We start from the raw sequence: 12,375 nt of genomic DNA, 5'->3' as shown, positions 1-12,375 counted from the left end.
AATGTTTTAACATAAGAACAAAGATATAATATCATTACTCTGAGAGTTCCATTATAAATTAACAGGGAAAAAGATTTTCTCTTTTCCTATATTTTTAAAAATAGTCCGAACTTCACATTTTTTTAAATAACATTTTATTCAACCCAATTTAATTACCACGTTGATAACTTAGTCAACTACCCATAGGAAATGGTAGTGGTGAAGAGTCAACGTTTCTCACGAATATATAACTCGATTATATAACATAACTTACGTTGTATTATTAAAAGTCACATAATTTAAAAAAGATTCCACCGAATGTTTAAACTTTAACCGTGAAAAATAAATTTGAGTTTTCATAAACATCTTTGCATCATCTTCCTCAGAAATTGCAGTTTTCTTTTATAATTCCACCGATTTATTGGTGGAATTATGGAAAATGACCAAAAATGATTGATTCTGCTACATTTATTAGATGTAGTTTTACACTTCAGTAAAATTTTGTTTTTTTTTTAATATCCTACGGCTGTGTTTTTAATTTGGGGGTTAGATGTGACATTTCTGACCGTACCTTCTTGACTTGCGACTATTTTGATTAAACTAATATAAAATTACAAAGTATTTTTAAAATATCGACAAAATTAATAATTTCATACAATCATTTAATTGCATTAAAACTGAAATTTTATTTATTGAGAATTGTCAATTAAAAAATTCGTTCGTATCCAAAATAAAATTCTATTAGTCGAATTAATATCTCGAAAGTTAACACATCATATTTAACCGAAATTTTATATAATAAATCATAGCTTCTGTTTGAACCAAATTACTTTTTTGAATTATCGCATTAAAAGGTAAATATTTAACCTAAGTCAATAAAAAATAGTATATTTCACCCATGAACTAGTTTCCAAATATTGTTTATATTTAAATGATGATTAAGGAAAAAAAGGTTGTATAATGAATTATATTTTTAAGATTATCTTTTACATGTTAATAGTTTTCTTAAAAATTGGCCTTAGAAACATATGAGAATTTATTGTTAAAATTTAATGTGAGAATGTTGGAATTCTATATTATATTCCAAAATTATAATTTTTCAACACACCTGGGTAATAAGATGAGACTAACATTAACTTCTAGTAAAACAATTATATGTATTTGCTTAAAAATTTTAAACGTTTTATAAGCACAATCTTATGCATTCATATTTCCAAGCATTTATTAATAGCTAATCAAATTACTCTCTAAACTAAAATTTTAACTTGACTCCATAAATCCTATCCTCCATCCTATTTTTAGCTTAAATGATTTATGATAAATCTATTGTTTGAACAAAATCGCTTTTTTGGATTATTGCATTAAAAGGAAAATATTTGACCTAAGTCATGTATTTGACTCACTAATCAGTTTGACATGATCAAATAAATGAATACTGATGTGACAATTTGGTTATAAAAAATATTGTAAATCTTTTTGGTGGCTTCTTTTTACTAAAATTCACTGAATTATCAGTGAAAATAACATTCAAAATTAGTAAAAAACAAGAAATAGTTAAGAACATAAAATAATAACATTTTTGACCTACAGAGATCACATATTTCATCAAAAAGATTACCATTTTTATTGAAAGAATATTAAGAGGTCTCTTTGACTACTTAAGACTAGTCGCACACTAAATTTTTGATTGGTAATCAACAGAAAATTATCTCGATAAGAAGGTCATAAATATTATATAATGCTAAAAAGTTTGACCCTACTTGTACCAACCAACTATACTATCCAACCCAATTACGCTCCAGTTCTTTGTATTTCACAACAGTTAACAGTATTGGTTGACAGCTTCAGTTTTCTAAATGTGTTAATCCCTTAAGGCCGAAAATAAATATAAGTGAACTAAGTAAAAAATATGTTTATAATAGCACAAACACCTAATATGGCTTCTAACTCTAACAGGTTCTACGGACAACCTAAAGAAAAAATAGTTTACATGTTACAATTATGAAGATTATTTTCTATGAAGAGTTAAAGTTTGTTAACTTATATTAATTATATATTTATTCCGGTAAGAAAGCAGAAATATTTTCCTAACTATTGGAATATCATAACCACTTTAAAGTAAATAAAAGTATGATCAACAGATACAAATACCCGAAAAACTATTTTTAGAATATAATTTTATTATAACTGCAAATATAGAACTAAAAACAAGGTTTCTTGGATTAGCTTTAATAAGAAGTATTTATTGAGGAAATGTTACTAAGAAATAGAACTCTGCTGAAAATATTAATAACTCTTTTCGCAATATTCTCCAAGCTAATGCCGAATTTGAGTTGTTAAGTTTTTATTCGAATAATACAGGGTGCGGCATAATTGTCTCCCTGTTTTTAAGGCTTAATAAAAGAAATGTTATTTGAAATACAAAGATTTTATTTCTTTATTTTAAAAGTACAACTAAAAAATTTTTGTCCTATGTGGTTTTGAAGAGAATATCTGGCAAGTGCCGTCCACCATTATCAAAGCACTGGTGCAAGCGACTTCTGAAGTTTCGCATAACTCTTGCAAGCATTTCTTGGGGTATTCTGCATATTTCCAGGCGGATTGCATCCTTTAGTTGTCTAATAGTAGTTGGACGATGTTTGAAGACTTCAGCTTTTAGGTAACCCCACAGAAAGAAGTCGCAGAGCGTTAGGTCGGGCGATCGTGCAGGCCAAGAAATATCGCCTCTCAGGGAGAGTAAACGTCCAGGGAACATTTCTCTTAATACTTGCATTAAAACTCGAGTTTCAAACTTTTGGTTTGAAACCGATCAGAAGTTTCTGTACGAACGCATTTTACTCTATTGCGCATGTTTATTTGTCAAAAACTTGTTTCTTACTGCTGTGAGGTCAAACCTCAAGATGCATGATACTGGTGTTGCTCGAACCGTAAGAACGGTCGAATTTGAAGAAAAGGTGCTTCAGCGAGTTGCCGATAAACCATCAAATAGCACACGTGACGTCACTACGAATATGAATACGAGTAACGCTTCTGTATGGCAGGTACTACACGAGCAACAACTCCATCCTTACCACTTCCAGAAAGTTCAAGGTATGACTGCATATTGCACAACCAAATTTTTTACGATATGTTTTGTGGACCGATGAAGCCTCTTTCACAAGAGACGGTATTTTTAATAGTAGGAATAGCCATGTTTGGGACGAAGAAATTCTTATGCAATTTTTCCAAGAAAACATCAGAATCGTTGGTCTGTCAACGTATGGGCAGACATTGTTGATGATTATTTAATTAGGCCATACCTTCTACCGGAACGGTTAACAGGACCTATTTATCTGCGTTTCTTGGAGGAAGTTCTCCCAGAACTCCTCGAAAATGTTCCTTTAAACGTTAGACAGCAAATGTGGTTTCAGCATGATGGAGCGCCAGCTCACTTTGCTGTACAAGTACGCGAGTATTTGGCTCAGCGGTTTGGGCACCGTTGGATTGCCAGAGGTAGAGCAGTTTCTTGGCCTCCTAGGTCACCCGATTTAACGTCGCTCGATTTTTTCTTGTGGGGACATGTAAAGTCTTTAGTCTACGAAACTCCAGTAGAATAAGAGCTAGACTTAATTGGACGAATAACAGCAGCGTTCGAAATCATTCAAAACGAGGATCAAATTTTTAGTGTAGTCCGCCGAAATCATGTGCGGTATTTAAATCGGTGTATTGAAGTTGGAGGGTGACATTTTGAATAATTGTTGTGATGGTATCATATACAAAAGGTAATAATAAATGCATCAGATCTATTTAGGTAATTAATATTTTTTCTAAATTTAAACGAGTCTTAGGGCCGTAGTGGCGTAGTGACACATTTCCGGACATGGGTTCCTATACTCAAATGGATTCTACTGTTGCACTGAACAACCCCTAGAAGTTTGATCCCATAGTTCTGAAACACCCTGTATAATCTCATACACATAAATGTATAACAGACGGGTCTTCTAATTAATTCATACAATTTTGCTCAATGTACGTTTATGTTGATGTAATTAACTGATGTTTATAATATAATAATGTAATTGTTGGATGTTTAAATTGTAATAAATCGGCTTATTGATAACCCAGAAATACAAATACCGAAAATAACTACTACATCTGCCTCCAAAATATCTTTATGTTTTTTAATATTGATAATGTGTCCTTATGCGTATTCTTCTCTCTCAAGCCATGATGCAATTTTGTATTGTAATGCAAACTCTTTTGAATTTATCAACAGATTTTCATCTTTAGATATATCGGTGGTTCCTGATATTTTGGTAATAAATTTTCGCAAATTGTATAATCATTTAGTTACTTGGTATCCACAGAGCTTGAATTTGGCATTCTTCATTAGCATACAGTAAAGATAGAATATAGAAAGGGATGTTACTGCTTACGAAATATTGATCTATTTATAAGAAAGTTAAAATAAATCATAAATTCAAATAACACTTAAAAAAAGTATGATTATATTTATCAAATAAGGGGTAAAAGTTATTCCCTACAAGTTTCTTTAACCAAATTTCTCTCACAATGATTTAAATATATTCTATGGCTTTATAGCGAACGTACTAATTAAAATAATAATTTTCTCAAATGTAACTGTAATAAAGCCCTCGGATTACTTTAAAGATTGCGGTTTTATTAATTCCTATTTCTCAACACCAGTTGATGCTTCTGAAACCACCAATACTCTCAAAATATTTAAAACAACAATATGATGGCAGCTGCTTTAATGGACTTGGGGATGCATTAAAGGACCTCTTTAGCAAAAGTCCTGACAATCTTAAATATGCAATTATTACATCTCTACACAAAAAGAAAAACTAATTCTTTAAAAAATCTCCACCCATATCCTGTTCCTTCTTCCCTTGATATGCTAATAGCAAAATGCTTAAAAAGAGTTCTTTCATACCTCTGATTTTCTTCTCGATCTTAACAACTTCTCCTTAATATGGGTTCTAGTATGGAGATGCCAAATACTCTTTTTTTAAAAATAGGTTTTTAATAATGGTCTTTTGAGATTTACCCAAAGCTTTCGAATGTGTTTATAAAGTTTCTTGCTTAGTAAAGGCTTAGAGGTTTGACCCTTAATTGGTTTAAGTCAAGTAAGTATCAAATATTGACAATGTTTCAAATAAAGTCAACAATTGTAGTATGACTTACTATGAAAGTTTTTTTTTGCCTTTGTTAATGACCTAGCTTTCCGATCTATCGATCAAAAGAGCATTTAAGAAATGTTTGCTTTTGGTTTTGCTTTCAAAGAAAAATTTTATTGTGCAGACAGTGATTTAGTTGTTATAATGTTAAGAATCTTATAATGATTTAATAAAATCTGTGTCGGGAAAACTAATAACTGTTATTTACTATTATATACAAATACTTTTTTACAGCTTCCTATTATACTTTCAGGTTATTGGTAGAAGGATTAATGTCGAACACAAATAATTGATGGCGATTGAACAGAAATTACTCGATCTATAAGATACTACAATAAAAAAAAACAATTTACTCGATCCACACTTAGTTACAGTTAATATTAAATGATACTTTTTAGCTTTAAACCCACAGGTGCTTTTAAGCTTCAAAATTAATAAAAGTAATAAGTCAGGTTAAGTTCGATCAAATCAGTCAATGTTAAGTGCTTTTATTTATTTATGAGATCGTAATGGCATATCTTCAATTCATCTCTTTCTGTAGATTTCACCATAACACGCTCAGGAATTTATCATTATTGTTACTTTTTTCTTCTGAAAATATTATGTTAAGCAAAGAATAAATTAAAATATGTTTAAAGTCTTGAGAGAGCTCAGCATTATGTCTTATTCCAGGATGGAAAGTCAAAGTTACAGACAACCTCACACTGGCCGAACGGTTGACTGTATTTGCAGGTGAGGTGGGTGGTACTGCCATCCTGGTATTCCTCGGTTGTACCGGTTGCGTTGCCTCCAAGGGAATTCCACCGCATTTGCAGATTTCCTTGACTTTTGGTTTGGCTGTAATGGTTGCTGTACAAGTAAGTTTATTCAAAATAGCCTTACTAATTGTTAAGATAATCATATAAAATAATTTTCAAAAAATTTCTTAAAATTGATCTTACTTACGCTTTCCTAACTAAAAAAAAACCTTAACAAGATAATATTTAATGCACTTTTTATTGCTTTGGCATCACACACCACGTTTACTTTTAAACGATTTATTTTTAAGGTGATCATTGAACCTTGACCACTCATTCGCGTAATACTAATAGGTAATTAAAGTATTTAATTTTTAGATATTCGGACATATATCTGGATCCCATATTAACCCTATTGTGACGGTGGCTGCGGCCACTCTAGGAAACATTTCATTGATCCAGATTCCGGTATATTTCTTCGGGCAACTATTAGGAGCAATTCTTGGATATGGATGTCTCTTGGTAAGTTAGCTTAAAAGGAAGATAGCTTAAGCCGACTGTATAGGGTAGTCCTCCCGGAAATTGAATTAGTTAACTGTGCAAAAACTATAATTAGCAAATAAATGGTAATTTAAACCAAATTATTTTAAATTTTTAATTTCCGATTTCCCGGAGATTGATCGTGTAAATTAAGGATTACATAATAAAAATTAAATATTTATTTAATAATACCAAGAGAATTGTATATGTTTCTTAACTATCTAGAAACTGTTTAATAGATACTTTTTTTTCTATAGAAGTATTTTTTTGTTGGACTCCATATGAGTCAAAGACTAATTGAAGTGGAAAAAACTTATATCCCCTCGAATATATACTTCTTTTGTACAATATGCTTCAGAACTTCTATTTATTTTCGTATAATCGCAATACTACACCTTGACAAAATTTGGCATATAATCATTTATTATTTTTAATTTTAGGCGATCACACCGCAACATTATGTACAATCCGGATCTCAAGAAATTAACGGAATCGTTATGAAAAACCCGGGAGTATGTTCTCCAGGAATCCATCCCGAAATCACCGTCTTCCAAGGTTTCTTGGCGGAATTCTTAATCACTTTTATTCTTGCTTTGGTGTGCTGCGGCGTATGGGATGCCAGAAATGCGGATAAACACGATTCTGTTTCCATCAGATTTGGGCTTACTATTGCTGTTTTAGCTATGGCTGGAGTAAGTTTTTTTTTGGATATTTATTACTTGTAAGGCGTGGTACACTGAATCCGATTTTACATAACAATTTGCGTATGGGATAGAGAGTCTTGATAGTTTCCTGGTAGTACATTCATTACGATTGCAATTCTGCGCGATTATGAATGATTCAGAAAAACAGGGACTATCTGACCATGGAAGTTAAATCGTCAAATAAGAGTGAATGGGATTAAAAAGTGGCGAAAAATATAAAAAATAGATTTATATTTCCAGTGCAGTTTAAATATATTGTTCATTAAACGTATCTTCGTTGGTTGTGAATTAAAACAATCGATGCACGAAAATAGTCATATGATTTATTCACAACCTTGATCTTTTGACTTCCCACCGGCGACGCGGCTTCCTATATACTCGGCAGAACACTGTCCAAAAAATTCGCTAACCCCCTATACAATACAAGAATAACAAAGAACAGGTGGTATTATTGGCGGCGCTGCCAATATCGCTACACTGCCGTCTGTCTCATTTCGTTTCAAAATTATACAAAATCGATATCGGCAGAAGGTTCTCTTCTTGCAACTGTATTTCTTATAAAAATAACATCAATAGTTACACGCCTGTAGACCTGAAGACCACTTTAAAAATGCTGTGAATTATCCTCCAGTTCAGGTTATCGAGTTTGGAAATTGCTAGGATTCTTAGATCGGCAATCAACTCCTCATTTAAAGAACACAAAGCGTTCTGAGGTGATGCCTCTTTAGTAACCAAGTAGAAAATCTTTCTTTCAGTCTCTTAACCATGGTATGGTCATGGACGACAACAAATGAATTATTGAAGTATGATGCATCAAAACTCATCCAAAAACTTGTAATGTTGTTTTGTCGCCAGGATTTTTTTCGTTTATAAAATCTCGGATGAATATGGCGATCGAACATTGCAATCTTCATGATCAAAAAAAGCGATAAGAAAATTCTCTCAAATTACCGAAGCATAAATTTATTGAACACCACTATAAAACTAACAACAATAGAATCAACAACAGGAAGGTCGTGTACCGACGCAATCTTTATCACGAGACAGATAATAGAAAAATTTCTACGGAAAACTTCAGCATTTTCTGCAGACATTTGTAAATTCTTATAGTCACATAATATGCCAGAGTATACTCAGCTGTAGTAGTAAATAGGTTTTGGTGCACTTCACCGGTCACGTTATACCGACTCTTTCAGCCATTAGAATGATGGGGTTTTTGTAACTGTAAGGTGTGTTCCTGATACTGCTCTAACAACTCTGAAATTCGATATTTAGGAACAACGATTTGATTTTTTTTCTCTTTGGCATCGTGTCAATTATTTTCTGTCTTAAGAGTTCATCTTTCAAAATTAGGGAGTTCCATTGTACTTAATATATCTTGACATCGATAGCATATTTCGCCATTTCCTCCCAAGTTAATATCTTCCCTTCTTTTATTTAGGTTAGAACTATCTTATAAGATTCCCATTTTGCCAAGTATCATGGACGATGGTGGTTTTGACCAATTGAACGTCTTTCTCCTTTTTTATATCCGCTGACAATATTCGCAGTCCTCTGAACACGACCTTCTTGATAGAGCATCTACATTTCCATGGATTCTTCCTGCTCAATGTTTAGTATCAAAGTCAAATCCTCGTAGCCTATCTATCCATCTTCCCACTTGACCCTTCGGATTTTTAAACTAAGCCTGTAAGGAGAACTTTAAGGAGCCATTTTAAAGCTGCATAGTCAATTTGCAGCAGAAACTTATTCCCATAAAGGTACTTGCAAAAGTGCTTCATCGCTTTTACAAAAGTTAGCAACCTTCGGCGAGTGATGCAATTGCGCTCTGGCTTCAAAAGCACATTACTAAAATAGCTAATGACTTTTTCTTCTTGGCTATCCTGAATTTGGAACAACTCAGTTTTTATGCCCACGTTGCTAGCGTTACAAAGTTTACTTTAAGTAGAGGATAGGTCAGATGGGCTTGTCAAAGCCTCTTTTAGTTGTTCGAAATATTTTTGACAGTCCTGGGTCCCTTTCTATTCTTCTGATGCTGCCAAATCAGATAGCGATGGTAGTTAATGTATAATTCCAAAAAGCTGCGTAATTCATGCTTTTCTTTGGGTACTGGCCAATCTTTGGCAGTCTGGACCTTTGCCTTACCAACCGGAACTTATTGACTTTAAACGACGTGACCTTGTTACTGCACACCTTTTTGAAACAGGTGACATTTCTTTGGGATCAACTTTAGTCCAGAACTTTGTAGCTTTAACACTTCCTCTAAATTAAATTTGTTGTGGTCTTTATACTTCTAGCTATTTTTCTATCATAATGATGTCAACAAGATAAACCAGCCGTTTAAAAGTGGCAGAGGAATTGCACATTCCAAACGTTAAATTTCCATAATACAGCACCCACCGTAAAGGCCGTCTTTCCCAATCTTCAGGAGCCCACTCAACTTACCAATATCCACCTTTCAGATCTACCGTAAAAAACGTCTTTGATCCAGGCAGGGTATTTAAAGCGACAACAAGACGAGGAAAAAATTAGCTCTCTTTTTAGTTACATTATTAAACTGCCGGTAATCTACGCAGAACCTGATCGAGCCGTTTTTCTGCTAGTACCACCGGTGTACCACCGGTGAAAATGATGTCTAGATAATTTTATGACGCCTTCCTTGTCCATACTCTCAATAATCTTATCAGCCGTTTCTCTCTTGGCCAGTGGTATTCGTCTAATTGTCTGCCGGATGAGACAAGCGTTTTCTGTATTGATTATGTGCTGGATTACGTTGGCCCTCTCTTTCTTTACTATACCAAAAATTAGACCAGTGCCCGACGGCGATACCAGGTCTTCTAATTCTCTCGGAATGGCTTTCCGGTTAATGTCCACAGCCGCAACTTTTCGAAATATTAAACTGAAACTGCAGAGCAATTTCCCAGGTTTGTGCCCTTCTTTAACAACACCGGATAATGATAATGAGAGATTCATTATCCTCACAGGAATACTCGCTTCACCTATTGACCAGCAGCCCCGTCATGCAATAAAGGTTCGAAAATTACTATTTCTCCGTCCGGGGTCTCGCTAATAACGCAGTTTTCCAAACGAATCTCGTTTCGCTTTGGTATTAAAGTTTCCTCCAGAAGTAGCACTCGAACACTGTAATTTCTCTCATTATATACGATATCTTCCTCATCTTCTATCTTTCGAACTCTCTGCTTAAACCCTAATTTGAAGCTCTTGGAGTTCATTATATCTGTCTCAATGATTACCTTATCAGCCTCAGCTACTATCACAGGATATTGAAATGTGGCATTTTCTATGGTGAATGTGACGTTTGTTTCACCATGGACATTTGCTCGATCTCCCATCGCCGTTCATAGATGCCATTTTGATTGCCAAATCTTAGCCAAGTAAGTAAAGTAAGTTTTTTTCTTCAAATTTACCACCCTGTAGTATAAAATCTAACGTGTTTAGAACATAATAGGGACATAGGGACTTTTTTGTCGCAATATTAAAACACACATAATTATTAATAATTTGAATTTTTTAATTAATTATTATTCATATAATTTGAATGTTATAATTATTAATAATTATAATGATATAATTAATAGCTTAAAATTACATCCAAACCTGTAACGAGCTACGGAATTATATTTATGGAAGACGAAGTTATGAAATTTAATACTTAATACTATGGCATAAGTGAAAATCGTCGGATACCGTTTGACGTCTTATACACGCTATATGAGAAATTTTAGGAAAATTACATATCTTAGCTTTTGACGTATCTATCAAAGATTCATAATTTCCAGTGTAACTAAAGATAATTTTATAAAAATATAATTTTTTACGAAGTTGTCTTATTTGAAGCATATTGACAAAATGTAAACATATTTCATTATTATTTTTAATGTGCTATAACTGATGAATTTTAATTTTAGCAATGTTACAAAAATATCAACATTATGTATGCATTTAATTATGTAAGAAGGTCTCCATGAGACTACTAAAGCAGTGGCGTTTTAATTTAATAAAATATATATAGAAATCGAACGAAATTAACTTATATTTGCATATATTATTAAAAACCTATTTAGCAATAAACAAAAATAAAATATTATATATATTGTATGTTTTTCAGAATTGTTTAATTTAATTTTCATTATCTTAGCACTACTTTTTCATATGGACATCAAGCCTAAACGAAAAAGCAATGGTGATATGGCGGCGAATTTAAATTTGTATTTTGGGGGTAAATTTGAATTTCTAACCTCCCAAAGCATAATAGGATGATTTTTAATTTAACTTAGTGCATTTCGATTTTGGTATTTTAAATATTATTAGTTGAAATCGATTTTTTCACAATATTTGTTGGATTTTGTTAAATATGCAAGTCTGATACGTTGTTACAAACTCATATGTGGAAGCAATCTTACATTACTCCCCACTAAGCAGGAAGAAATTTATTGATTTATTTTTTTATTTTCAGGGTCAATACACCGGGGCAAACATGAACCCCGTACGTAGTTTCGCCCCTGCGTTGCTCAACGGAGACTGGGAAAATCATTGGGTAATTTTATGCTTACAATTTCAACAATATCTTGTAAAAAAATTATCAACAAATTTTAATTTTCTCATTTTTTTAGGTTGTATATTGGATTGCACCCCTTCTAGCAGGCTTTCTTGGTGCCCTAATTTACCGGATCTTATTCCAGAAACCTGCACCAGCAAAAAGTGAGGAAATCGCCGAAGTGATACCATTAAATGATAATAATAAAGCTTAGGATAGTGTGTTTTTTTTTAAATGAGAACCAGTCTTGCCCTTACTTTATTAGGTCTCAATATAGTTTTTTTACTCTAATTTAAGCACGAATTCAGCTTGTGTTTTAATGAGCTTCACATTCAGAAATAAAATATTTTCATTGATTTTTTTTAATGAGTTTTTATTTAATTATCCAAGCTAGAAAAAAGCGATTCTAACCATTCTTAGAGTGACAGCTTTGAATGAATTTGATACGTTATGACGCTTGATCTACATAAGAGTAGTTCAAATTCGAAGACAGTTCAAATTACTTTAAAAATGTCTTTCTTATATTATATATCTTATCTTATATTTTTATCAATCTTGTATACTTTTGCAATCAAATTCCAAACAAGGGAACCAGACTACTAAAAGCTAGACGTTATTTAACTTGGCATTCATTTGCTTCTTATTCAAATAAAGCTTTTTCTCTCTGACTCAGGTTCTTT

General features: G+C 32.6%; 1 protein-coding gene across 3 annotated transcripts in view; it reads left to right on the top strand.

The window, feature by feature from the left end:
• Positions 1–12,056, top strand: part of LOC126743622 (aquaporin AQPAe.a-like) — a 47,812-nt gene extending 35,756 nt beyond the window's left edge. For all 3 annotated transcript variants that reach the window (XM_050450808.1, XM_050450807.1, XM_050450809.1), the window contains 5 exons: positions 5,829–6,013; positions 6,272–6,415; positions 6,874–7,125; positions 11,615–11,695; positions 11,772–12,056. In XM_050450808.1, coding sequence (XP_050306765.1) covers positions 5,829–6,013; positions 6,272–6,415; positions 6,874–7,125; positions 11,615–11,695; positions 11,772–11,909 — 800 coding nt within the window. In that variant the 3' untranslated portion in view covers positions 11,910–12,056. The remainder of the gene's footprint in view (positions 1–5,828; positions 6,014–6,271; positions 6,416–6,873; positions 7,126–11,614; positions 11,696–11,771) is intronic.
• The last annotated feature ends 319 nt before the right edge of the window (positions 12,057–12,375 follow it).

Source organism: Anthonomus grandis, chromosome 13 (genome assembly GCF_022605725.1).
Source record: "Anthonomus grandis grandis chromosome 13, icAntGran1.3, whole genome shotgun sequence".
Taxonomy (NCBI): domain Eukaryota; kingdom Metazoa; phylum Arthropoda; class Insecta; order Coleoptera; family Curculionidae; genus Anthonomus; species Anthonomus grandis.
This window is presented reverse-complemented; position numbering and strand designations above follow the sequence as displayed.